General features: G+C 51.2%; 1 protein-coding gene across 2 annotated transcripts in view; it reads left to right on the top strand.

Annotated features, from left to right (window-relative positions):
* The window catches only part of IGSF21 (immunoglobin superfamily member 21), a gene marked incomplete at both ends in the record, with an annotated part of 212,493 nt that overhangs the window by 79,807 nt on the left and 108,616 nt on the right, over positions 1 to 24,070 (top strand). For both annotated transcript variants that reach the window (XM_080920972.1, XM_080920971.1), the window contains one exon: positions 9,588 to 9,700. In XM_080920972.1, coding sequence (XP_080777098.1) covers positions 9,588 to 9,700 — 113 coding nt within the window. The remainder of the gene's footprint in view (positions 1 to 9,587; positions 9,701 to 24,070) is intronic.

Genomic DNA, 24,070 nt, shown 5'->3' with positions numbered 1-24,070 from the left:
TATGAGTGCTCCCACATGCTCATGTGTTGGATGGAAGTGCTCCACAGGCTCATGTGTTGGATGTGAGTGCTCCCACATGCTCTTGTGTTGGATGTGAGTGCTCCACATGCTCGTGTGTTGGATGTGAGTGCTCCCATAAGCTCATGTGTTGGATGTGAGTGCTCCCATAAGCTCATGTGTTGGATGTGAGTGCTCCACATGTTCATGTGTTGGATGTGAGTGCTCCACAGGCTCATGTATTGGATGTGAGTGCTCCCATAGGCTCATGTGTTGAATGGAAGTGCTGCCATAGGCTCATGTGTTGGATGTGAGTGCTCCCATAAGCTCATGTGTTGGATGAGTGCTCCACATGTTCATGTGTTGGATGTGAGTGCTCCACAGGCTCATGTATTGGATGTGAGTGCTCCCATAGGCTCATGTGTTGAATGGAAGTGCTGCCATAGGCTCATGTGTTGGATGTGAATGCTTTCACATGCTCATGTGTTGGATGTGAGTGCTCCCATAGACTCGTGTGTTGGATTTGAGTTCTCCCACAGTCTCATGCGTTGTATGTGAGTGCTCCCACAGGCTCATGTGTTAGATGTGAGTGCTCCCATAGGCTCGTGTGTTGGATATGAGAGCTCCCACAGGCTCATGTGTTAGATGTGAGTGCTCCCATAGGCTAAGATGTCTAAATATCTGCTCCCCATCTGGTGGCATCATTCAGGAAGATTGTGAAAGTGAGGTGGAGTCTTACTGTGGGGAGTGAATTTCTGAGGACAGGCATTGAAGTCTGATAATCCAGTCCCACTTCCTGCCCTCTCTCAGCTTCCTGAATGTGACAGCTTGAATGCAAATGTCCTCTGCATGCTTCTTTGGTCCCCTCCTTCTTGGGCAGCTTGGTCTAGAGAGATTCAGGAGGCGTTACCCTGGGTGGTGGAGGAGTCGTGGGCAAAGTCGCTGAGGTGGGTGGGGTCATGCTGGGTGGAGTGAGAGAACAGCCGGGCTTCCTGTGAGTGTGGGTGAAGAGGGAGGGAACGCAAAGCAAATTGAGGGTGGAGAAAGTAAAGTCGGGGTGGTAGGCGGGGGTAGGACTGGGACCCACTGGGAGGATCTGCAATAGAGCAGTCGCTGAGAGATGGTACCCAGGGCAGGGAGGTGATGATGGAAGCAGGTGGACTGTGGACGGATTATCTGGAGCACCAGGCCTTGCGGCTTCTCAGACAAGAGGATAGGGGTATACTAGGAAAAGACTGGGTGCTTGAGGAACAGGGGAAGTACCCCAACACTTACTTAGGTGCTACCCTTCGAAGTTATAGAAGTCATCCAGCCACGTGACAGGCCATGTTATATCATGCCAGGGGTGGGCACCAGTGGATGGCTGCATCTCTCTGGGCAAAGGCTCCTGGCCTGGGCATGAAAGATCATGGAGCCAGATGTTGGGTAGCAAGAATGACCTGCAGAGACTGGGCTGTGGCCGAGATGGAGTTGCCTGGAGTTACAGGGTTGCATTCAGGAAACCATGGCAGCTCTGTCTGTCACCCTGGGTCTGCTGGCCTGTAGCTCCTCTCAGGTGGCCACTAGTGCTCCCTGATCCGAGCCTGTCATGCTGAAAGCTCTTCCCGGACTACTGCCAGTGAGTCTCATTGCCGGTCCGCTTGCTTCCGTCCTGCCCTGTACTTCCTGCTGACCCATGGCCATGTTGTACAGCATCTCGAGGAAGCCAGGCCGCTTCTCACCATCCAGAGCTGGCTTTCTCCCTCAAAGGAGTCTTTGACCTGCAGCCACGAGAGGCCCCTGGGTGCTTGGCTGGCACAGACAGACCGGAAGGCTCAATCAAAGGTAGGCTGGAAGACACTCGAGGGCACCAGAGATCTTAGTTTACAAGGACAAGGTACTTCTGATGGTCCCCGAGACCCTTGTCCTCTCTGGCTCTGTGACAGTCATCGGGAAAGGTAGTTCATTTTGTCCTTGTGAGATCTCCAAGCAAGAGTGACGGCAGACAGAAACGGTTCCCACAGCCAGTTTTGTTTTCATTGATGACGGGGTCTCACGTAGCCCAGGCCGGCTTTGAACTCGCGATGCCCTTGAACTCGAAATGCTAGCCCTGCTTCCACCTCCTGTGTGCCAGGATCGCACGCATGCACCACCCTGCCTGACTAGGGAGAGGGCTCATAGTAATTTACCCAGGGCCACTCGTGGACCAGGTGGCGAGGCGGGGGTATGACTCACTCAACAGTTCGCAGATGTCTCTTCAAGTTTCTGCATGCAGAGTCCCTTATCCTCAGATAGGGTTGGCCTATGCATCTCTGGGCTCCCTTGCTGATTCATCGCCTGTGGGGTCAGGTCGAAGCCATGTCTGGTCATAGCTTTGAGCCTGATGCTCCAAGATCGACTCCATGATGTTTTTAGGTCTCAGTCATCACCCCGAGGCAGATGTGCCTGGTGCCTAAATTGCCCTACGATTTGCTACATGTACTGTACCCCTTTCTGCCTATGCAGTCAGAGATACAGATGACAGCCACAGTCGTGTCTGTTTAAGAGCTGCTTAGTTAGGATGGAGCCAGCTCTGCCCTCAGTCCACCCCACCTGATACTGTGCTCAGCATCAGAGCTGACTGGAATTGGAGTGAATGTCTGCTATCACAGAATCCATCTGCCTCTGCTCTCTGAATAATTGGTGGATACACTTGTCTGACATGAGGGCTGTCCAGGAAGGAAGGAAGCCATGTGCCCGCCTCTGTATCTGAGGAGGAATTCTGCAGAGCAGAAAGGCCCTTTAAAAAAAAATTCATTGTTTCGTGGACGAAGAAGCTTGGGGCCAGCTGGAAGGTGCCTAAGCCCCTCCAGAGCTGGTCCAGCAGCAAGGCTGGGACCGATACAGAACCCTGCACCCGTCTCTCTGTTCTCAATGCCCTAGACTGGAGGATGAGCCTGTGTCCCCTCACCCCATGCTCAGCTGCCTCTGGCCCACCCAAGTCAGGGTTGGGGTTCTACAAGGCTCTTTGTCACTGATCCCAGGGCATACACCACATAAGCCCCACTGTACCATCTTCTGTCACGCTGTGGTCAAGATGCTGGCCTCTGTCTTTCCTTCCTGGGACTGACCTAGAGGAAGAAGAGGCCAGTGGCTAGGATGCTTGGTTTTACCCCTGCATGTGGGCAGTAACTGGGCAGTGAGACCCACCCCTGTCTTTGCTGGTTTGAACTCAGTGGATCCATGTCTGCCTCCCACAAGAAGAAATACTTCTGCAGAGGTCCCATGTCCTGTCCAAATCTCTGTGGAATGACAGGAAATGATGCTTGGCCAGGCACTCCCCTAGGTCTTCTTCAGAAGCCTGGTCTGAGAGCCAGCTTCTAATGGAGATACACTAGCAGTCAACAAAGCCACAAATTGAGGTGGGCAGCCCCTGAATTTTTGTGGGCCTTATTGAGTCGTGTGACTCTGCTCTGGTTGGTGGCAAAAGGTGGGAGGGAGAGACTGGCTTTAGAAAGTCATGTAGATCTGGGTTCGAATCCCAGCCTGGCTACTGCCGTCCACATACCATGGGACGAAGTGCTTGACGGTTCCAAAGAGCAAAGTCTGTGTTGACAGGGCCATGAGTGGTTGAGAAAGCTGGAGAGTCGTCCTTCTTTATCATTCTGTCTCAGTGTTCGGGGGATAACCAGGGACAGAGACAGATAGTAACACTCTGGCACGATTTCATTGTGACTGCCTACAAACGCGCACATTGCTCCCCAGCTGGTAAAAAAAACAATAAAAACAAAAGTTCTGGGCCTTATTCTACCTTCCCTAGACTGTGGAGTCCAAGACCCTCCTGGGTTCTGTATGTGTATGTGGGAGGGGGGGTTGGGGGGGGGGAAGCACACAACCAGGAGCCTGGAAAAAGCACCAAGGAGCCACTGGCTCTTAGGAGCGGCCGGGAGAGGACGGGCCCTTTACCTTCTGCCACTCTCTTGTCACAACCTACTCCACTGCACCCTAGTCCCATACGAAGCTCCGCCCAAGACTTGCTTCAAGTTGTAGGATGTTAGGAAGAATTTTCTACCATGGCCTAAGCCTGGAGTCCACCACATATCCCCAGAAGGCCTCTGTTCCACTTGTATTCTATCTGGCATGCTCTCCCTAATTGGCTCATAATTTCAGACTTCTCAGAGAAGCTTCCCCGGAATTCCTGTCCGGAAGACCTCTCCTCCACTTCTCTCCCTGGCGTTGCCCTGATGGCTCCTTCCCCCTCTCATCTGTCCCCATGCGCTGTATTCTTGATGATCAATAATGGCTTTGTCTGCTGGAGCATCAGCCCAGGATAGAGGGCAGTGCTACTGTCATCAGGATACCCCGTCTTAGTTTCTTTTCCTGCTGCTGCTGTGTAATCAAGTACCCCATCAAAAGCAGGGCACTGCTCAAGTCTATCCGGGCAGGGAAGTTGAGGCAGCAGGAGCTTGTAGCAGCTGGTCACATTGATTTCCCCTGAGAAGAGAGCAAAACACACACTGTTGGTGCTCAGCAACTCATTCAGGGGCCCGGACTCCCTGCCTAGGGAATAGTGCCACCCTCAGTGGATGGGTCTTACCACCCCCAATCAACAGAATCAAGATAACCCCCCACAGACATGCCCAGAACCCCATCTCCAGATGATTCCAGATTCTTTCAAGTGAACAATTAGTGCCAACCGTCACAAGCCCCATGACCATCCTATTAAGGAAGGAGAGGTGTCGTTTCCTTGGCCAATCATTTCTCAGAAGTAGATGGCTGCAGAAATTGACTTCCCGAAGTGGGAATCAGCAGCTCCATCTCTACCGACTCGGAGGAGACTCACCCCTGAGAACCATGCACAATGTGTCCACCTTGTATAGTACTTCCACTGTCTCAGCCCCGCCTGGTACCCATGCTGAGGGGGAGGGGTGGGGGCGGGGCTGGCCTGTCATACCCACTGCTTATGATGTCATCTGCTGGCATTGCTCACACGTCAGCCCCATCTCTGTGCTCACTCCATCCCCACCCCCAACTCATGTCACAGCAGTGAACTGTGGTCCTCCACTGCCCTGACCAACCCCGCTCCGTCAACTCACTCATGCAAGAACCTTTCCTCCTCCCGCCTCCGGTTGTGAGCCCACCACCTGTCCTGGTGGTGCTCAGTTCCTGTCTACATTTCAAAAGTAGAAAAATGGTGAGAGAGGTCTGGATGACCAAGCCATGTCCAGAGGGGTCAGTCACTGGGCGGCTGTGTGATTCCCTCAGTCACACCCCCCAGAATCCCAGAACAAAGGAGAAGAGTGCGGGCTGCAGGGTCCCATGAGTTTGCTGCACATCCCTTCATCCCTGCTGTCCCTGGAGAGAGGCTGTGAGATGACAGGGTGTGACTTGGCAAGGAGTGGAAGAGACTAAATGTGAGTCAGTTTTAGTGTGTGATTCTGGCACTTAATAGGTGTGCTGGCTAGTTTTATGTCAGTGCAAGCTAGAGTTTTCTGAAAGAAGGGAACTTCAACTGATAAAATGCCTCCTTAAGATTCATTTCTTAATTAGTGCTTGATATGGGAGGACCCACCCTATTGTGGGTGGTTCCATCCCTGGGCTGGTGGTCCTGGGTTCTATAAGAAAGCAGCTGAGCAAACCACAGGGAGCAATCCAGTAAGCAACACCCCTCCATCGCCTCTGCATCAGCTCCTGCCTTTAGGTTCCTATCCTGCTAGGGTTCCTGTCCTGACTTCCTTCTATGAGGAACAGTAATGTGGCAGTGTGAGCCAGATTAACCCTTTCCTCCCCAGCTTGCTTTTGGTTGAAGTTCCACTACAGCAATAAAAACCCTAACTAGGACTACAGGGCTCTCTCTAACAGGCCGGGGCATAGCAAACACGCCACCCTTTCCCCTTCCCTTTCCTTTGCTTAGCTGTTAGATTACATTCCTAAAGTTATCCCCCAAAGTCTATTCCCTTACTTGGCCACTGATTGAGACTGACCACCAAGATCCAGCTATCTAAACACCAAAGTTCAGCAATCAAAACTCAGTATTTGGCTACTCTGGTTAACCTGTCCAATACTAACGCATACAAACACACTTTAGCACACACTTCCCCCTTTCTCCATAAAAACCCACTCTTACAAAACACCTGCTATCTGCCTTTCTCGGAGCCAGAAGAAGCCTCCCTTCAGATTAGTAAGTCTAAGTCTGCTTGGTGTAACAGGGTGGGTATCATACTCCATCCACCCCTATATCACAATGTACCTCTCTGTTCTCCTGTTAGTGTCGGCGGTGATACCTCTTCCTGAGAACTGGTATGATACCTCTTCCTGAGAACTGGTATGTTGGCTGCATGTGACACGTTTAATTAGTGCCTGGTGCACATTATGTCAACAACATCACACAGGCTTGGCTTGCTCAGGAGCCTTCCAGTTCCTTCAGGTCCTTTGGCTGATGGAGGTTTCCTTGTTGGTCACAATTTGGGACCTGGATCACAGAAGCTGCTCCCAGATTCCCTGCTTCCTCCCATCTCTATCTGGTCCTGAGAGGCAGGCACAGGACCACTGCCTCTATTTCTCCTTTGTGTTTCCTCAGAAGACGTGGTCAGATCTGTGCCTCCCCAGGTCTCCCTTGGGGCACATGAGCAAACGTGTCGTAAGGCTGGCCTCATAGAAGAATGGCGGCTACCTTCTTAGACCTCATGGCCTCAAGTTCTCTCTGTGAACAGGACTTCAGCTTACATTAGAAAGAGCCCCAGAGCGAGCCCTTGTCTTCAGCCCCTGCTCTGGAGCTGTGGCCATGCAGATCCAATTCAATTCCCACTTCCACATTGATCTCTGAGGTCTACTCTTGTTTTTGCCTCTCGGAGTGTTGGACCCATTAAGCTACACGCAGGGGTCAGGCCCCTGGGGCTTCATCCTCTCAGGTTGCCTACACAATTGAAATCCCAGCCCATCCTGGCTGCTTTTCTCATTAAGATGATTGGACTCGATTGATCTAGTCAATCAATAGGCAGACATCAGCAGTGGGAAGCCGATCAAATGAGTCTGGGTTGATCAGCCCCAGAATGAAGTCCCCGCCAAGCTGGAGCGGGCATGAGGCCTTCTGGGATGGAGGTGGGGAGGTGGAGGAATGAATTGGAGGTCTCACTGGACTGCGTTGCGGTGTGGACACAGCAGCATCTCTGAGGTGTGGCTATTGAGGTGCCTGTAGATATCCAAGACCCCTTCTCAGCTGTGCACCCATTAGTCGGCACCCCCCATTACCCAGAATGGGACCTGCCCTCCCTTGAGTATCTGGGAATGTGGTCATGAGAATGCTGGGTGCTAAAGAAGCCAGTGGTGGCATCCTGGGGCCTTCTTCCTAAGAGTCAGTGGCTCTTAAACTGTAACAGAACATTGGGTTGACCAGATTCCATTGTGTCTCAGGGACCCTGTGTTGGGCCAGTGAAGGGGCCTCCCAGGTAAGGAAGTTTGGAGACACTGGGGCAAGTGTGTTTCCTCTTCAGCAGGATCTATAAGCCTGTTGTTTTGTTATCGTATGCAGGCTCATGTTTGAACACTTGGTCCCTAGTAGGCAGTGATGTTTTGGTAGACTGGGGGTTGTGGCACCTTTTGAAGATAGAGCCTGGCTGTAGGAAGTGGGATTCAGGAAGGAGAGCTTTGAACCTTACAGGCCTGCCCTACTTATGGTCAGTGGCACGTAATAAGCCAGAGCTGTAAGCTCTCACCTTGGTGGACTTCAGCTCCCTGCCGTGAGGGACTGCACCGTCTCAGACCATGAGCCAGGATGAACCAATTCTTCCTCCCCAGTGTTTTGTTACAGTGACTAAAGCCATAACCTGTGTACCAACCAGGTTTGTGTCTCTACTCTGAAGGGGGAGGAGCCAATGTTGGATCCCAGCCTTTCCCCTTTGGTCTCAGAAGGTCTTACCTTTTTATTTCTTATTTGTAGAAACAAAGGTTTCCAGAAAGAAATCGCATCTGCCATGAAAGGTAGAGAGGGTGGGATGTTGCAGGGTCAAAGCTGATTACAATTTCTCTGGGGTGTCTAGCCCACACATATTTCCTTTCCACTCCTACTTCCATGTGGGACGGACATCAAGTGAAACTTTTCTGGAAACGTGTTAACTTAGCAGACCATGAACTTCCCCCAACCAAAGAGCTAAGCTGACTGCCAGCTGTCATCTGAGGCCCGTGACAGAGGTTGTCCCCTTTGCAGCAGTCCCCATCAGATGGCCCCACCAGTGTATTTCAAAAGTGCCTTGACTCATGAGTTTTCTTTGTTCTGTTGCTATAAAAACCTATGAAACAGCTTCTGTATTGGAGCATGGAACTCAGGGTGACCTAGATCTGTGCTCCCAGGCCAGAGTCACCCATATTTGGCTGCAGAATAAATTATTTCTTACCCCATTTGAAGTGAGAGTTTTGGGTTCTTTGTCAATCTTAGTGTGTGTGTGTGTGTGATTGTGTGTGTGAGTGTGTGTGTATATCTGTTTGCATGTGTCTGTGTGTTTGTGTGTGTGGGTTTATGTGTGTATGTGTCTGTGTCTGTGTTTGTATGTATGTGTGTGTATATATTTGTTTGCACGTATCTTTGTGTGTGTATGTATCTGTGTGCATGTGTATATGTATGTGTGTGTGTACACAACTGTATATCCTATGGTGTGCGTGTGTGGAGGTCAGAGAACAGCTTTCAGGAGTCTGTCCTCTTTGAGTTGTGGGTTCGGGGAATTGAACTTGGGTTGTCAAGCTTGCACGGCGAGTGTGATTACCCACTGGACTGTCTCGTTGGCTCTCTGCAGGTCTTGTAGATGAACGGACGTCCTAATGTTGGGGAAAATTTTTCAGGAAGGAGAACTCATGGTCTGGGATCTATGGGAGCCAAAGGCTGGCAGAGGGGAAAAGCCAGTGAGAGGGAGGGAGAATGAGATCATCTGATCATCTGGTCATCATAGTCTGAGGAGTGAGCGGTGACCTCTGCACAGTAGGCCTACTCCTTTGCACAGTAGGCCTACTCCTTTGTAGCTGCTGCCTCGGTTCCCTATTGCAGGTGGTGGTTGCTGTCCAGACTGGGGGCTCTTAGACCCTCAGCGTCCCACCCAAAGAATGGAAGAATTCATAGAAACAGCAGAAAAGGAAGGAGTTTGAGTCACAAAAGTGAGAGTGCAGACCAGGGAGCAGGGCTATGCTCAGAGGAGGCTTACCCCTGCTCCTTCTGAGAGTTCAGGAAGAGGAGGGAGCCGGGTGTTCAGGTGGGGGTGGGGCAGTATTCTGTTCTGATAAACAGGCTTGGACTGTGAAAGCCTTTATTCGTGTGAACGTCTTTTCCCGTAATGTATATGATCTTAATCATGCACATAGCCAATCGTGCATAGGCCAAAGATGGTATTTAGGGCATTTCCTTCAAAGTTCATTCTGTCACTGGTCACCTTGACTGCAGCATCTGAAACCAGTTCAGGCTGGACAGGCTCACTGGTCTGAATTTCAGGGTATATTTGGTCTCCAAAAGGAAGTTGCTAAGGGTTGCTAGGTTGCCTACTGCACCATTTGGAGCTCGATGATACAGCTCAGTGTAGGTTGGGGTCCAGGTTGCTAAGCTACTCAGTATGGTTACCTGGCTCATCTTCTGTCTCCTTCCTCCACAGGCTACCTGACAGTGAACATTGAGCCCCTTCCCCCTGTGGTGGCTGGGGATGCAGTGACCCTGAAGTGCAACTTCAAGACAGACGGCCGCATGCGTGAGATCGTGTGGTACCGGGTAAGTGACTTAACGGTCTCTGTTCCCTCGGGCTGGGACAAGATCCACAGGTGAGGTTACACCTCCTCTCTACCCCTAAGGAACCCTGTGCTCTCTGTCTCTCCCTGGCCTCTTCTGTGCCTCTGATAATCCCAGGAATCCATCTGCACCCCAGTGGAAGTTATCGAGAAATGCACACACCCTGGGAACGGTGTGCATCTGAGAACAGTATGGATGTGGTCCTAAGAGGATGCTCCGGCTATGCTTTTGGTGTGCGAGAGAGGACAGAAAGGCTTCCTGTCTTTAGAACTGCCTTTCAGCCAGGCGTCGTGATGCACGGGTCAACACTCAGGAGGCTGAGGCAGGAGGTTTGCTGGTTTTAGAGCAAGCCTGGGGTACATGGCGAGAGTCTGTCTCAAACAACCACAAAACACAGTACATTTCAGAGATTTCCACCCTATAAGTTTACTGCACAAGGTCCAGTCTGCCATCTGCCACCTGGCACCTGGCACCTGGCACCTGGTACCAGATACCTAGGCCTGAGGAGGAAGTGGCTCAAGATACGTAGGCATCATCTGTCCAGGGCCCAGGTGCCAACGGTGACAGTAGGAAGAATAGCTTTGGGTCTTAGGCGAAGAAGCCATTCCAGCCACGGTTGGATGAATCTCTGTGCATCTGAATGGGTATCCCAGCCTGGTACCTATTTGAGGAGCAGCAGCCTGGCTCCAGAAAAGAGGCTTGGAGGCTGATCTCTGAGACCATTTTTTAGGATTACCACAAACAATTACTCTCCTGGGATCTAACTCAAGGGCTGGTATCATTTCCCGCTGAAGGTTAAGACTGTAAACATGTTCCTTTCTGCCTACCGTGGGGAGTTGCAACTCCCCCACACTATTCAGAGACACCATGTGAATGAGAGGACACGCCACATCCCCAAACATGCTGTGCGTGGAAGCCGGCAGCTAGAATGCTGTATCATTTTCTCTTGTCATGAAAATCTCCCTCCCTCCCTCCCTCCCCTCCTCCCTCCCTTCCTCCCTCCCTCCCTCCCTCCCTCCTCCCTCCCTCCCTCCCTCCCTCTCTCTCTCTCTCTCTCTCTCTCTCTCTCTCTCCTATAACAGTTAAATTAAAAGCCACACTTTGCCTGTGGGCTGTGTGGAGATAGAATACGGGCAGAGTGGACTCTTGTCTCCTGGTTAAAGATTTCCTCCCAGTGGAAACCATTCTGTGGGGCAGGTGTGTGGCTCAGTGGGTAGAGAGCTTGCCTGGCACATATGGAGCCGTCGGTTTGGTCCCTGACACTGTATAAAACCTGGTGCCATACAGATCTGTAATCTCAGCACTATGAGGTGGAGACTGGAGGGTCGGAAGTTCACGGGTATCCTTGGCTACTCTGCCTGGCACTCAGCCATGGAGCCTGGAAACTTGGGGTAAAAGAGAGAGCTCTGGGCACCACAATGTTCCACTCGGTCTTTTCCCCAGGCTCCCCTACCTCAGTGACTGCCTTGGCATTCATCTTGAATTTCCGATCTATGATTTACCATTTTCTGACAAGTTGTGTGTTGTTTGTTGGCTGTGGCCATGTTCCTTTGAACCCAAACCTGTCCTCTGTCTCAGTATCATAACCACTCCAGGTTGGAACCAGCACTGGTGGCTTCTGCCCACGCCCTACAGAGCTACACACTTGAACCCATGGTCCCTTTCAAGGCCAATGGGATGCTTGCCATGGGTTGTGTCATCTGTAAGATCACAGGCTATGAGGTCTGTTTGGCTGTCACAGACTATACACATCAAGAGCCAAACTCACATATGCTGGCTGATCTTGGGTTCACCTCCCACCCTCCCACATTCCTGGGTGGAATCAGAGGGAGGAGAGACAAAAGACAGCCATGGACTGGTAGGAACTGTCCTTGCGATTGAAGGTGGGGTAGAGTTAGAAATGGAAAGAAACCACGGGCCCCAAAGCTTTCCATGGCTCCCAACAGTCATCATGCTGAAGGAGATGACGGTCCTTCTGAAAAGAGACAGCTTCCAGAAGGAAGACAACGCCAGGCCAGGCTGGGCCCATCCACAAAAGTGTCCCTGTGGCTCTCTAAACCAGAGGTATAGTCTGTCATGAGCTCTTAAGCTCCGCTTAGCCCAGTCTACCCCTCCACCAGCAACACACACACACACACACACACACACACACACACACACACAGAGAGAGAGAGAGAGAGAGAGAGAGAGAGAGAGACTGCTTAAAGCAATGGTTACTTCTCTGACAAGTGTCAGGCCCTCTGTGTGGGGCTATGGTAAGCTACATTAATTTATTTTATTTCATTTCACATCCTTTGACTGAAGGCCTCTGGAGTGGTGGGTATGCAGATGTATGCAAATAGTATGCAAATTGACCACTGGAGCCAAATGCCGGGCCCTTTTAATTCTGTAGCTGGACAGGGTGGTGGCTGGCTGTCTCGTTGCTCTTCTTGGGACCAGAGGAGCCCACGTGCTCTGCCTGTGATGAGGAGGAGGGATGCAGAGAGGGAAGGAAATTCCAGGAAAGAGGTTCCATGCTGCCCGGTTTCTTTCCCTCCGACTACTGCTTTACTGATCTCTCTTTTCCCTCAGAGCCAGCTGGAGAGAGAGAGATAAGAACTGACCTACCCAGATAGAGGCTGCAGGGCCTGGGGCTGGGCAGTTTCCAGAGGGCATGGGAGAGACATCCAGGAAAGCCCCAGCCTCCTTCTCCAATAAACACCCCTCCACTACCAGCCCAGCCCCTCAGCCTACCTCATCACCACCCCACCAGAAGTCTGGCTACAAACAGCACCCTGCCCAGTGCCTTTTGTTTCCAGACCCCTGTTACTCCTCTCCTTCTTCTTCCCCATCTCCTGAATGAGCTTACAGAGCCTGACTTGGAAGGAGATGAATAGATCCCACAGGCCCAGCCAGGCTTTGGCCTCCAATCGCTTCAGAAGGGAAAAGCAGAGACATTGTGTAGTTACCACTGCCCCGATCGCTCAGTCCAGTGGGCACAAATGCGCCCAATGCGTGTGTCGAGCCCTCTACCTCTTCTCTGCTGTAGAAAACTGTACAAGCAGTAGATATCAGAGTTTTTCTATGGCATAGAAGCCTGAGTGAGTCGCTCAGTGGTAGAACGCTTGCCTAGCATGTGCAGGGTCCTGGGTTCGATTCCCAGAAAAACACAAACACAGAGACAGAGAGAGAGACTTTCCAAAGTATAGAGAATTGATTGGTCCTTTGAGAAAATTGGGGAGCCAGTAATATCACTGATCTCTGGCTAGACTTCTGAAAATGCCTAGAGAGAAGAAAGGTGATGGGGAAGTGGCCTGAACGTGGACACATTGCCTAAGGTCTGGCTAATAAGAGAAAGAACTCAGGACAGTTTGGTGACAGCACCAAAACCTGTTGGATATTCTTAAAGGAGCACAAGAAGTCAGAACGTGCTCCCACCTCCTCCCTCATGCCAATCTGCGCCATCCACGTGGCTGCCCCCGTCACACATGGCTGTTCTGATTAAAGGGGAAATGCTTTCCCCATTCACTCAGAGGAGCCATCTCCACACAGGGCTGGTGGCATCAGGTTGCAACAGAACAGACAAAGGACATTCCCATCTCTGCGAGGGAATGCCTCTGACATTCAGACCTCCACCCCTCCAGAGCCTCTAGAATATACTGTGCTTGCCTGTCAAAGGGACGGGATGTCTCTGGCTGTTCTCGGAGTCATTTCCTGGCAAACTCATGCCACGGTGAGTTCCAGCAAAGTGAACTGTATTGATTTTTGCGAGCTAACATCATTACAGCATGTGTGTGTGGTGAGGGAGGGTGCGAGGAAGGAAGCTGTTATCCCTCTTGAAATACGTTTGAAAACAGAGCGCCAGGGGACTGGTCAGGCTGGGGCCTCGGGTATTGTGGTCTCGGTCAAAGTCCTGTGTTATCTAATGATGCCTCCCATCCTTCTCTTCTCCAAGGGACTGTCCTGCCATTGCATGGGCTCATCGTCTAGACTGGAGTCCCTGTCTCCACCTGCAAGCCCTGGCTCATTTTTTCCCTCAGCAACCTACAGTAGCTAACAGGGTAGAGGTGCAGTTCCATATGTGGCCAAGAGGAGCCCTACCTTAGGGTTCCAGGAAGACCTCCAGATGGAAAGCTACACAGTTACTTTGTCCTTCCTGTCCCCAGGGGTCATGCTCAGAAATGAGATGAATGCCAACCTGAGTGGCTGGCATTAGTGTGACATTCCTGGGGGTCGAGGACAGGGTCAAGGGCTTCACACTTCAATTTCATGTTGTCACTGTGAGAGGAATAATACTGTAAATTCACTTTTCAAGGGAGGTGACCGGGGCTATTTAAAATACAGGGTCTCCGGCTCCATTGTACCTCCCAACTTCTTCAGAAAATTCTAGACACACCCTCCTCTGGGCACCTCCAGCATTAAGACAGATCTCCTGTGTTCTGGGCAGCTACCTCAGAGACACCTTGGTAGTGTTGGTTAGATTAGCAAAGACTGGGCTTTGGGAAGGTGGAGCTGAGGGTAAAAGAGGTTGCAGTGCAAGTCTGAGTATCTAAGTTCAAATCCCCAGAACCCAGTAAAGCCAGATGTGGAGTACATGTTTGTAATCCCAGAGCTTCTGTGGGGGAATGGAAGACAGGAACAAGGGAATCAATCCCCAGAAATCCTCAGATCCTTGAGGGCCAGCCAACTAGCCTGGGGGAAACAGAAGAAAGCCTGAAAAGATCCCCTCTCAAACAAGATGAAAGGCAAAGACCAGCAATTAAGCTTAATCTTTACATTTATGTGCCCACATTTATACACATGCATGTGTGTGCATGTTCATACGTGTGCACACACACACGTATTCAAACACACACACACACGTGCACACACACAGACAGCATCCATGCAGCCTCCAGTCTTGAAGGTACACATATCCACAGAGTCTGTCTAGGGAAATGCAGGTCTCTGCAGACCGTCTGTGGAATGTGGGCACCAGGCACATTTCTTATTAGGAAATCCTGTCTAAACTCATTTAGTTAGGGGTCGCCTGCCCAGCAGGCAAAGCCAAAGGTCTGTTTATATCATAGAAATCCATTAAGCAACCACAGGGAATCATGGGAATTTAACCTTTCATGGTGGTTTTTATCATCCCATCTTTGTTTTTGTCTCCTTCCTGGACTATTTATTCCCAAGATCTGCTCCGAGTGCAGGTTACAAGGCCATGGGGTGGGGGAGGGGGAGCCATAGAAGGAGATGGAGGGGTAGGAGACAGACTGGAGCCCTTTAAAGGGGAATTTATTCATTTGTTATATGTGTGCACCACATACCTGCTGGGGCCCAAGAAGGCCAGAGGGCATCACATGCTTCAGAACCAGAGTTACGGGCAGTTGTGAACTACCTGATGTGTGTGCTGAAAATCAAACCCTCTGAAAGAGCAGCGAGGGCTTTTAACTGCTGAGCCGTCTCTCCTGCCCCTTTCTGCTTCCTCCCACCCCTTCTCCTTAAGTGTGGATACTGGCAGCTGAGGTTGGGTTTGTGTTGAGATCCAAATGGTATTTCACGCTCCTCCACTTTCCTGGGAGATCTGATGGAAGCCCTAGGGAGCAGCAGGAAAGACACTGAGCTTGGATCTGAATGAGACAGTGCAGAGAAAGACCTGGTAACTGGATGTCTACAGTATGTTCTGGGGGCTGGACCTTTGGTGGTGCATGCTTTGGAAACCCCATGTGTTCTTGGGGCATATGGGTATACTTGGTGTCAGATTCGCCAGGGAATATTCTGCACACGGTAGCCATTGTCCGACCCTGTTTCCTAGTGACCTAAGAAGTCCAAATAAGATAACTTTAAAAGAAGAATGGATAGTGGAGGGGGAGGTCACAACCTCTGGGCTCACGGTCAGCAATGCTACCTTTTGCCCCTGGGTGGTACTGCTGTGACCTTAAGAGTTCTAATTCCTGGAAGCAACTTCCCAACAGTGAAGACAATCCATGGATCTTGGCTCTCCCTGAAGTAGGAAAACCTTTCAAATGGTCTCTGCTGCTGCTGGCTTTCTTTTTATCCCCTCCATACTGTTCTGTTTGAAGACAGATGGGTGACAGTACCCATAAGACAGTGCCACAATCCAATGACATCTGCCACCTTCTCAAGTGTCAGGTGGACACCACAGTGCATGTCCCAAAGAATGAGCCCGAACCAGTCCCTAGACCCTGGGACTTGGAGCCCAGCAAGGATGCTGCTTGTCTGAGCTGTCCCTTGCCTCTTCCTAGACTACACCTGTCCTTGGCCTCCCGAGTCTTACAGTTTCCTGGAGGAGGAAGACAGGGAGGATGGCCCTTGCCTAGGACTGCTTCCTCCTGGTCCCTGATCTCACAAAGGGGGAGGTACTCTGGAATGAGGGGTACAGTGACCAGAATTATCCCACCAATCACATGGGATGGGAGAGAAGGTGACCAGGGAAGGCCTGGTAAGCAGAAATTAATGGTTGCCCCCGATATCTCTAAGAAAGATCAGGTTAGACTCTCCAGGCTGGAGTCCCAGGACATCTACATTTTTTAACCAGCTCCCCAACTGACTGTGGTACCCTTGACTTAGCAAATGGCCCTGTTTTGTGGTTTTAGAAGAGGGGTCTAATCTGCTTATGTAATCCACATTCACTCACCATGGGTTACAGCATCAGAGCCAGGATGGTTCTAGGCACTGAGGGTGCAGCATGATGTGGAACCATAATCCCTTACTCCTGCAGAACCCCTGGGGGATAAGTTTAAAAGTTACACTAGCAAGAAGGACTCCAGGTGTCAAGGAGTTTGATGTGTATGATTGAAGTAGGCTCGTGGGCTGACAGGCATCCGTGGTCAGGAACAGACCTCTCTGGGAAACTGAGATTACCCAGGGAGCAAAGAATCCTCTTCCCCAGGAAAAGAGAAGAAACACTCCTGGTGAAGTGAGGCACTAATGCCAAGGTCCTGTGTTAGGCTGTCAGAGAACAGGAAGTACACTTGGATGGCTGAAGCAAAGAAAAAAAACTGAGATGCAGAGACAGGCAGGGACCATTTGTGCCCAGCCTATGCTCTGGGGAGCCGAGTCCCAGGGTGTGTGTGTGTGTGTGTGTGTGTGTGTGTGTGTGTGTGTGTGTGTGTGCAGTCACACACACACCCACAACACTCAGGTAGAGGTCAGAGGACAACTTGTGGGAGTTGGTTTTCTCCTTCTATCCTTACGGGTCCTGGGAATTGAACTCAGATCTTCAGAATTAACAGCATTCAGCCATCTCAGCAGCCCAGCATTGATATTTTTAAGTAGAAACTACCAGCGGCTGGCTTGCCTTACGAATCTCTGCTAATGGAACATGGGATGGAGCAGTGAGATCAGACACAGAGAGATCACGCTGGAGGTCACGCTGGAGGTCACTGAGGCCAGAGGTGACCGGAGTTAGGTGAGGACCATGATGGTATAAATTCAACCTATGCATTGTGTGCTCTAAGGAGCGTGGGTGTGGCCTTGAGGTTGTGACCATCAAAAGGACTTGACCTTGAACTTCCATTTATGAACTGCAGCAAGAACTGCAGCAAGGTCAGAGGTCAAGTTGCTAAATGAGCAAGTGGTGATGAACTGGGGGAGGGGGCTGGGGGGGGACCTTCCAGATGGCTCATGGCTGTGGGGTTGGAGCGGCTGGGTAAGGGTCATGGTTGCTGTTCACAGAGACAAGGACAGAAGAGAAGGTGGGAGGGACAGCCATCAGAGATTGTGTCAGTCACATTAAATCGAGGTACCACCAAGATACAGTGATGGGGTTGTCACAGTAGAAGCTGGGGAGTTCAAGGCAAGACCAAACCCGGGGGTGATAATGGAGGTCCTCGGGGTTCCTGGAGTTGACACCTAGCCTCTAATGTAGCAGTGCTGAGTGTTGATCGATGTCCCTTGTCTTTCCTGCTACTCTGCCTATCCCTGCCACACTTATGGCTTCAGAACTGTATTCTGATGAACCCCTGTCACTAGGAAACCAAACCTTTGGGCCTCAGATACACAGTGGTTTGTGTTGGCTTATGGTCCTAAGGCTAAGAAGCCCAATGCCTCACAGGACAACAGGTACGCGACCATGTCTACAGCCTGGAGGGGAAACCGTAGAGTGCACGTCTCCATTGGAAACCAGTCCTGGAACCGTTAATCTCCTCACAGCACTGGCATCCATTAGTGTGTCAGCAGAGCACTGTGATCCTCCCTCTCGTGTGTGTGTGTGTGTGTGTGTGTGTGTGTGTGTGCGTGCGCGTGCATGTGTGTGTGCGTGTGTGCACTCTACTGACTAAGTTATCGTCATAGACTGTGTTGTGCCATTTGGGGGACCAAGACACTGCAGCTCCCAAAGTCACCTTATTTCCCTTTACAAAGCACAGGAACCGCGGCATCCCATGCCTGGGTGGGCGGGTCGCTTTCAGACATAAAATGTGTAGTGGGGGGTCACAGACGTCTAAACTCGGGCACCTGTCACTCTCCACGAGCTTCCAGAAACCAAGGTGGGGAGGAACGGGTCCCACAGTCAGCATGGATGGGAAGGGCCACCGCCATGGGCTGGGATCAATCCAGGCCCCCAGCTCCATCAGCTTGGGTTTGCACAGGGCTGCTCCTGGCCGGGGGAGGGAGATAAGAAGGAAAGAAAGAAAAGCTTGATGTGGGCCGTTCATCACTGCTCTTTCTGGCGCCAGGAGAGGAAATTTGGACCAGAAAAAAAAAATCCTGCTCTTGGGGATTAAGATCAAGTTCCTGATACTGGCAATGAGATCTCTCTCTGCCCCATACAGGCTTGATAAGAGCTCTTGGCTCGCAGGCTGTCAGGAGGGAGAGCCAACAGTTGGCAAGGACTCAGGAGTATCAGGATGTTCTATTGGTCCGCATGTGGACTCCACAAGCAACGGGCTTTCTGATTGGACGATGCTAGCCGTGGGCAACTTGGAGAATCCAGAGCCAACGAGGTGATGGCTGAGCTTGTCTGGTATTTGTCCTCATTTACCCAAAGCATCCAAGAGAAAAGAGCCAGGACCTGGCACAGAGTGTCCTGCTGTGTGGCCTTGGACCAACCACTTCCTCTCTCACAGCCTCAGGATCTTCCTGTAAAACTGAAGGTTAATCCCAGGCAAAGAGTAGAAACTATATTGCTACCGTGCCATCTTCCAGCCTGCCTTGCCTTTCTCTCTTATTCCAGAGGATCCTGGGCTCAGAGGCTGCGCAGCCAGGGCACCCCCTCAAGCTGAGGCGGGAGTCCCAGCCTGAGCTGCTGCAGGGGCTCTGAGCTGCTGGAGTGTGGAGCTATATTAAGCCTGAAGTGTGATTTTCAATGTCTCTGCCTGACTCACGCCCTGCTGGGTTTAAATGACAAGGGGCTGACTTAACTTGTCAGAGAAGGATTAAAGACAAACTTCCACTCCGGCACACCAGAGAAATAAAACACCACAGCAGAAATGAGGTGTTTCGGAAAGCGGCTCCATCCAGCTCCATCCAGCTCCATCCCCCCTCAGCCCTTGCTCCTCCTAGTCCTTGCCTTTTCTCCTTGGCTGCTAAACCCCTCTGGCAGCGCATCTCCTAGCAGACAGCCATAGCCACGGGCTTTTCTAGAACCTGTTTCTCTCTGTCCCACCCTTCATACAAAAGCTCTCCGTCGCTCTCAGGGTCAAGTTCAAGGTCACCCAACCCAGCTGCCAGACCTTTCTGGCTCCAGCCTCGCTGCTTTCGAGACCCCCGGTGGGCACAACACTCGACTGATCGATCGCATGGCTCACCCTCAGCCATGCCAACGTTCCTCACCACCTCCCAGCGCTGCATCTGCTAACACGGTGCCCTTCCCTCCCTCCATCTGTCAAGCGCTAGCGTTCCCTCCGGGTTCAGCATCAGGGTCACCCCCAGGGGCTGATGCCTAGGCTCTTTCTTCCATCCTCTCCCTCATTCCACCACCTTGACCTTGTTGGAGTTAGAGCCTCGTGTGCAGAGCCCTGCTCATGATTCAACACAGGCATCAGACCTCCCTGAGAGGTTGAGTCTCCTCTGACCAAAAACTCAGAGAAGGGAGGTGGTTGGCCTGAGGCCACATCACAGGGTGTTCACCCCAGGCTCCTGGCTCTTTTCTCTTGCACACTTGAGGAAAGATGGGCTGAACTGTCACCTGCGCCAGCTTTGATCTTCCGCCACCTTTTGGGGCGGGGCCTGGACTCAGGGGCGTGACTCATTCAAAGCACACCCTTCTGATAGGTTGGGGCTGTACTCTGTATCTTCTCCCCTGAGGAGGGAAGAAATGGCATCAGACAATTTCTTCAGTCAGTCTCCACATTTTGTTCTGAGTCGGGGTCTCTTACTGAGTCTTGAGGTTGGTAGTGCAGCTAGACTGACTACCACTGAGCTCCAGGGATCCTCTTGTCTCCACCTCTTCAGAGCTGAGAAGGAGGGGGATGAAGGAGGGAGAGAGAGAGTGTGTGTGAGGAGACTACTGGGGAAATGTAAAAGTTAAATTTCGGTTGATCAAGCAACGACTTTTATTACAGTGTGAGCTTTTCAACCACAGATGGGGCATCTTGGGATGGGTGGGTTCCCCACTCAAAGGTGTCTACACACCTGTCCAAGTGGACACCGGCCAACATGGCAGTAAGGAAGGCTCACAGCCAGCCGAGCACTGGGTGAGTGACTCTGTGGTTCTGATCTGGGTCTCTGGACTGTCCCAGACTGCACTGCTCCTCAGTTCCTTTGTGATAGGGATGGAAGCTCTTCTGACCTCGCTGATGGTGACTGAGTAGTATTCTGCAGAAAGCTGGTGTTTGGATGACTTCTGCATGATCTGGGGACCAGAATCATTTAGAGGTGATCTCTGAGTAAACATCCATGGGTGAGGCCAGCCACGCCTGGGAGCTGAGAAGAGAGGAAATTGGAAGCAATTCTAACTGAAGAGGGTGTGTACCCCGTGGCCATAAGAAAGTTTATCTCTGTCTGTGGTACTCCAAGTACAGCTAATGCCAATCACAGGTCTGAGGACCAAGGTCATTCCTTGTCATCCTCTACAGCTCCACAGTACCCAACACCAGCCTGCATCCCCATCTTCCTCCTCACGAACTCTTTCTTCCATGGATACAGAAGTTGGGGTTATCCGGAGGCCTTCTGGAGCTCCCAGAGAAAAGGCAAGGACCACGGCTCTGGAAACTTAAGCCAGGAAGGGTGAAGCACCTTGGCCAGGCTGTGAGGCTGGAGAATGGCTGGTTAGACCCTAAAACGGAGTCCTTTCTGCTGGGAGCTCCAGAAGGCCAGATCCACAGCTAGGGGTGTGAATGCCTGAGTGGTTGGACACCTGGGAAGGGCTGAGCCCTCTGGGGTAAGGGGCTACAAATTGACAAGACAGGGCTCAAATGCTGACTCCCTCTTAGCTACCATGAATGCTAACCATAGGGTTGGTCAGCTGCAATGCTGGGTGTTTGACTAGCCGCCTCTGAATACTCACGACCTGGGGACAATGAGAGCCAGAGAAGTAAACGAACTGGCCCCAGGTCACACATTCAACAAGGCGATCTGAACACTGGCCAGTCCGGTGATCTTGGTGCAGGTCTCCAAGGTTTCTGGACCACTTTAAGGACAGGAAGAGGTCGCGTGAGGTGGAGGAACAGATTGGGCCAGAGGCTTCGGAATTCTGTCATCATTGCCTGGCTAGAGCCACCTGCCTGCAGAGGCACAGTCCCATGAAGGCATCGTCAACATCAAGCAAGGTTGCGAGAGAGACACGGCACGGTTCACCTAGCCTGAGATGAGCACTCGGGGCTGGGAGGCAGTAGCAATACATCCCTCCTCTCCCGTCCTTACAGATTCCTCCAAGCTGGGTGCTTCTTAAAAAAAAAAAAAATGCTGGGCACAACTGTCCAGAGGTGACTCCTAGTGGAGACAAGACACACAGAGAGAGACCTGAGCCATCCTGGTGATGGAGGCAGGAGCCTGGGTCAAGCAAGCCTGCTTGGGAGAGAATTCAGCAGCCGATGCTGTGTGGCTGTTGCTCCTACTCTCTTGCAAGGTGGCAGAGTGACTCCAGTGAGCACAAACATGTATTGTGAAGCAGCGGTTCTTGGGGGATATGCTTTAACGGCTACAATAATCATCTTAATTGGCACATTAATTATACGAGAGCAGGTGCTTCCAAAATAACTGCGGATGTCGGAAAAGCTGTTTATTCCTTAAGTGGCTCACACGGTCCCCTTTAACCCTCGAATGTCAGGCCACTCAAGGTACAACCTGGAGAGGATGGAAGCCGGTCTCATCTGTCAGTTCAGAACCAGGGTGACTCTCCACCCAGATCCTCATGACACCCCTCAACCCTCCTGGTGGAGAAGAAGCATCTCCAGAGAGCTTGGGTTTTCACACGGAGGTCTTGTCCCAGCATGCACTCTCCTGGGACAGATAATGGAGTCCTGGTGACGGAGAGGAATCCCCTAGCATAGAGCTGGGACAGGTGTGGCACACTGAGGGAAGGGAGGTGTAAAGGGCCCGAGGGCGGCCCATCTCGGCTCCATCAGGGCCTCAGTGAAGGTCTGAGAGTGAAGGGAGGAGAAGTCTTGTGGGTCGTGGGGACATGTCCAGAATGCACTATGTTCACCTACCACGCTGTTGGGCTTGGACAAAACCCATGAGGGGTGATCCAAGATGGTTAAGAGCAGCAGGTGCGCGGGCATCCAATCTTCTAAAGTTGCTGTATCTCCGGCTTGGCACGGCCATGTGTGAAGCTCTGCTCTGCGTCCCTGCTCCGCCCACCCACCCCCCCACCCCGTTTCCTCATCATAGCAAATGACATCACCGCCCACAGATTTCCTCAGCCAGGACTCTTAAGATCTTTCCTCCGTCCTCTGGGTCCCTTGCCACTACTCAATCACATTAGTCAACTCTAAACACTTGCGATGAGTCCACCTCTAACAGAAGCCTCGGTCGCCACTTGGAGTGGGCCACCCGTCAACTGAACCCTTTTTTTCTTGCTCAGCCTTCCTGTCCATGAGCAACCAGGGTGTCTCCAAACATCTAAATCGAGACAGCGCCATCCCCTGGAACTACTTGGTACTGCAGAGTAAAAACAAGAGGCCCACATGGGGAAATCCTAGGATTACACCAAAGCCCAGGAAGAAGGTGGGAGAAGATGGGTGCTTGAGAAGAGCAGGGTGGGGCTTTCGGCTTCACAGAAAAAAGCCCTGTGGCTGAGGCAGGTTGACTGGAAAGAGAGAGCCTCAGAGTCTTCCTTTGACAGTGACCAACATTCAGCTTCTCCCACAGCCCCATTCACCTGTCTCCCAAGCAGCCACTGTGCCCCTTGCAGCACTCTGGGGAGGGAAGGAAACTGCTGGTACCGTCTAGGCGGACACTGTAAGGACACTCTTCAGCTCTAGTAGGCTGTCTTTCAACTTTCTTAGTTGTTACATAATTACATCACCTGCAAGTAGCAATGACTTTCCTCTTCCTAATGCACGTGAAAGGTACCATCTCCTGAGTCATGAACACTCAGATCCTGCAGCCAAGCTGCTCAGCTTCCAATTCAGCCTCTTTTTAGACTCTCTGTGACTCTAGTGTGGTGGGCTGGACAGAAGGCTCAGGTGTCAAGAGTGCTTGCTTGTTGTTCCTACTCAGGACTTGAGTCCACTTCTCACGGTTTCCTGGAACTCTAGCACCAGGGGTTATAACACCCTTTTCTGGCCCCTGAAGATACCAGCACTCACTAGACATATGCAAGCAAACAAGCAGATAAGTAAGTAAATGAATAAATGCATCTATTTAAGATGGTTTGATGATGCCCGCCACAGACTCACATAGTTGAATGATTGATCCCCAGTTGGTGGAACTGTTTGGGAAGAATTAGGAGGTGTGGCCTTGTTGGAAGAGGTGGATCAAGATGTGAGATCTCAGTTGTTCCTGTTGCCTTGTCTTTTTCTGCCATTGTGGTATCGAACCCTGAAACTGGAATTAAACCCAGTTAAATGTGTTCTTTATGCTGTCATAGCAACAGAAATGTAAGTGACGGGCTACATAAGCAGTATTTTTTCTAAAGATTTATTTATTTATTTTATGTATGTAAGCACACTGTAGCTGTCTTCAGACATGCCAGAAGAGAACATCAGTTTCGTTACAGATGGTTGTGGGCCATCATGTGGTTACTGGGAATTGAACTCAGGACCTCTGGAAGAGCAGTCAGTGCTCTTGGCCGCTGAACCCTCTCTCCAGCCCCAGTGTTTGAATGTATTGTCATTTCTTAATTTATTTCATTATCTGAAACTTACAGGATTCTTGCACAAAAACTTTTCGTGGATTTCATTATTTAACTGATATTTATTTTTGTTATTTAACTAATAATATTTCTGATAAATACTTTTTTTTTATCATGCGTAGGAAGGTTCC

Source organism: Micromys minutus, assembly GCF_963924665.1.
Source record: "Micromys minutus genome assembly, chromosome: 9".
Taxonomy (NCBI): domain Eukaryota; kingdom Metazoa; phylum Chordata; class Mammalia; order Rodentia; family Muridae; genus Micromys; species Micromys minutus.
The sequence above is the reverse complement of the archived record's forward strand: the minus strand, read 5'-3'. Positions and strand labels throughout refer to the sequence as shown.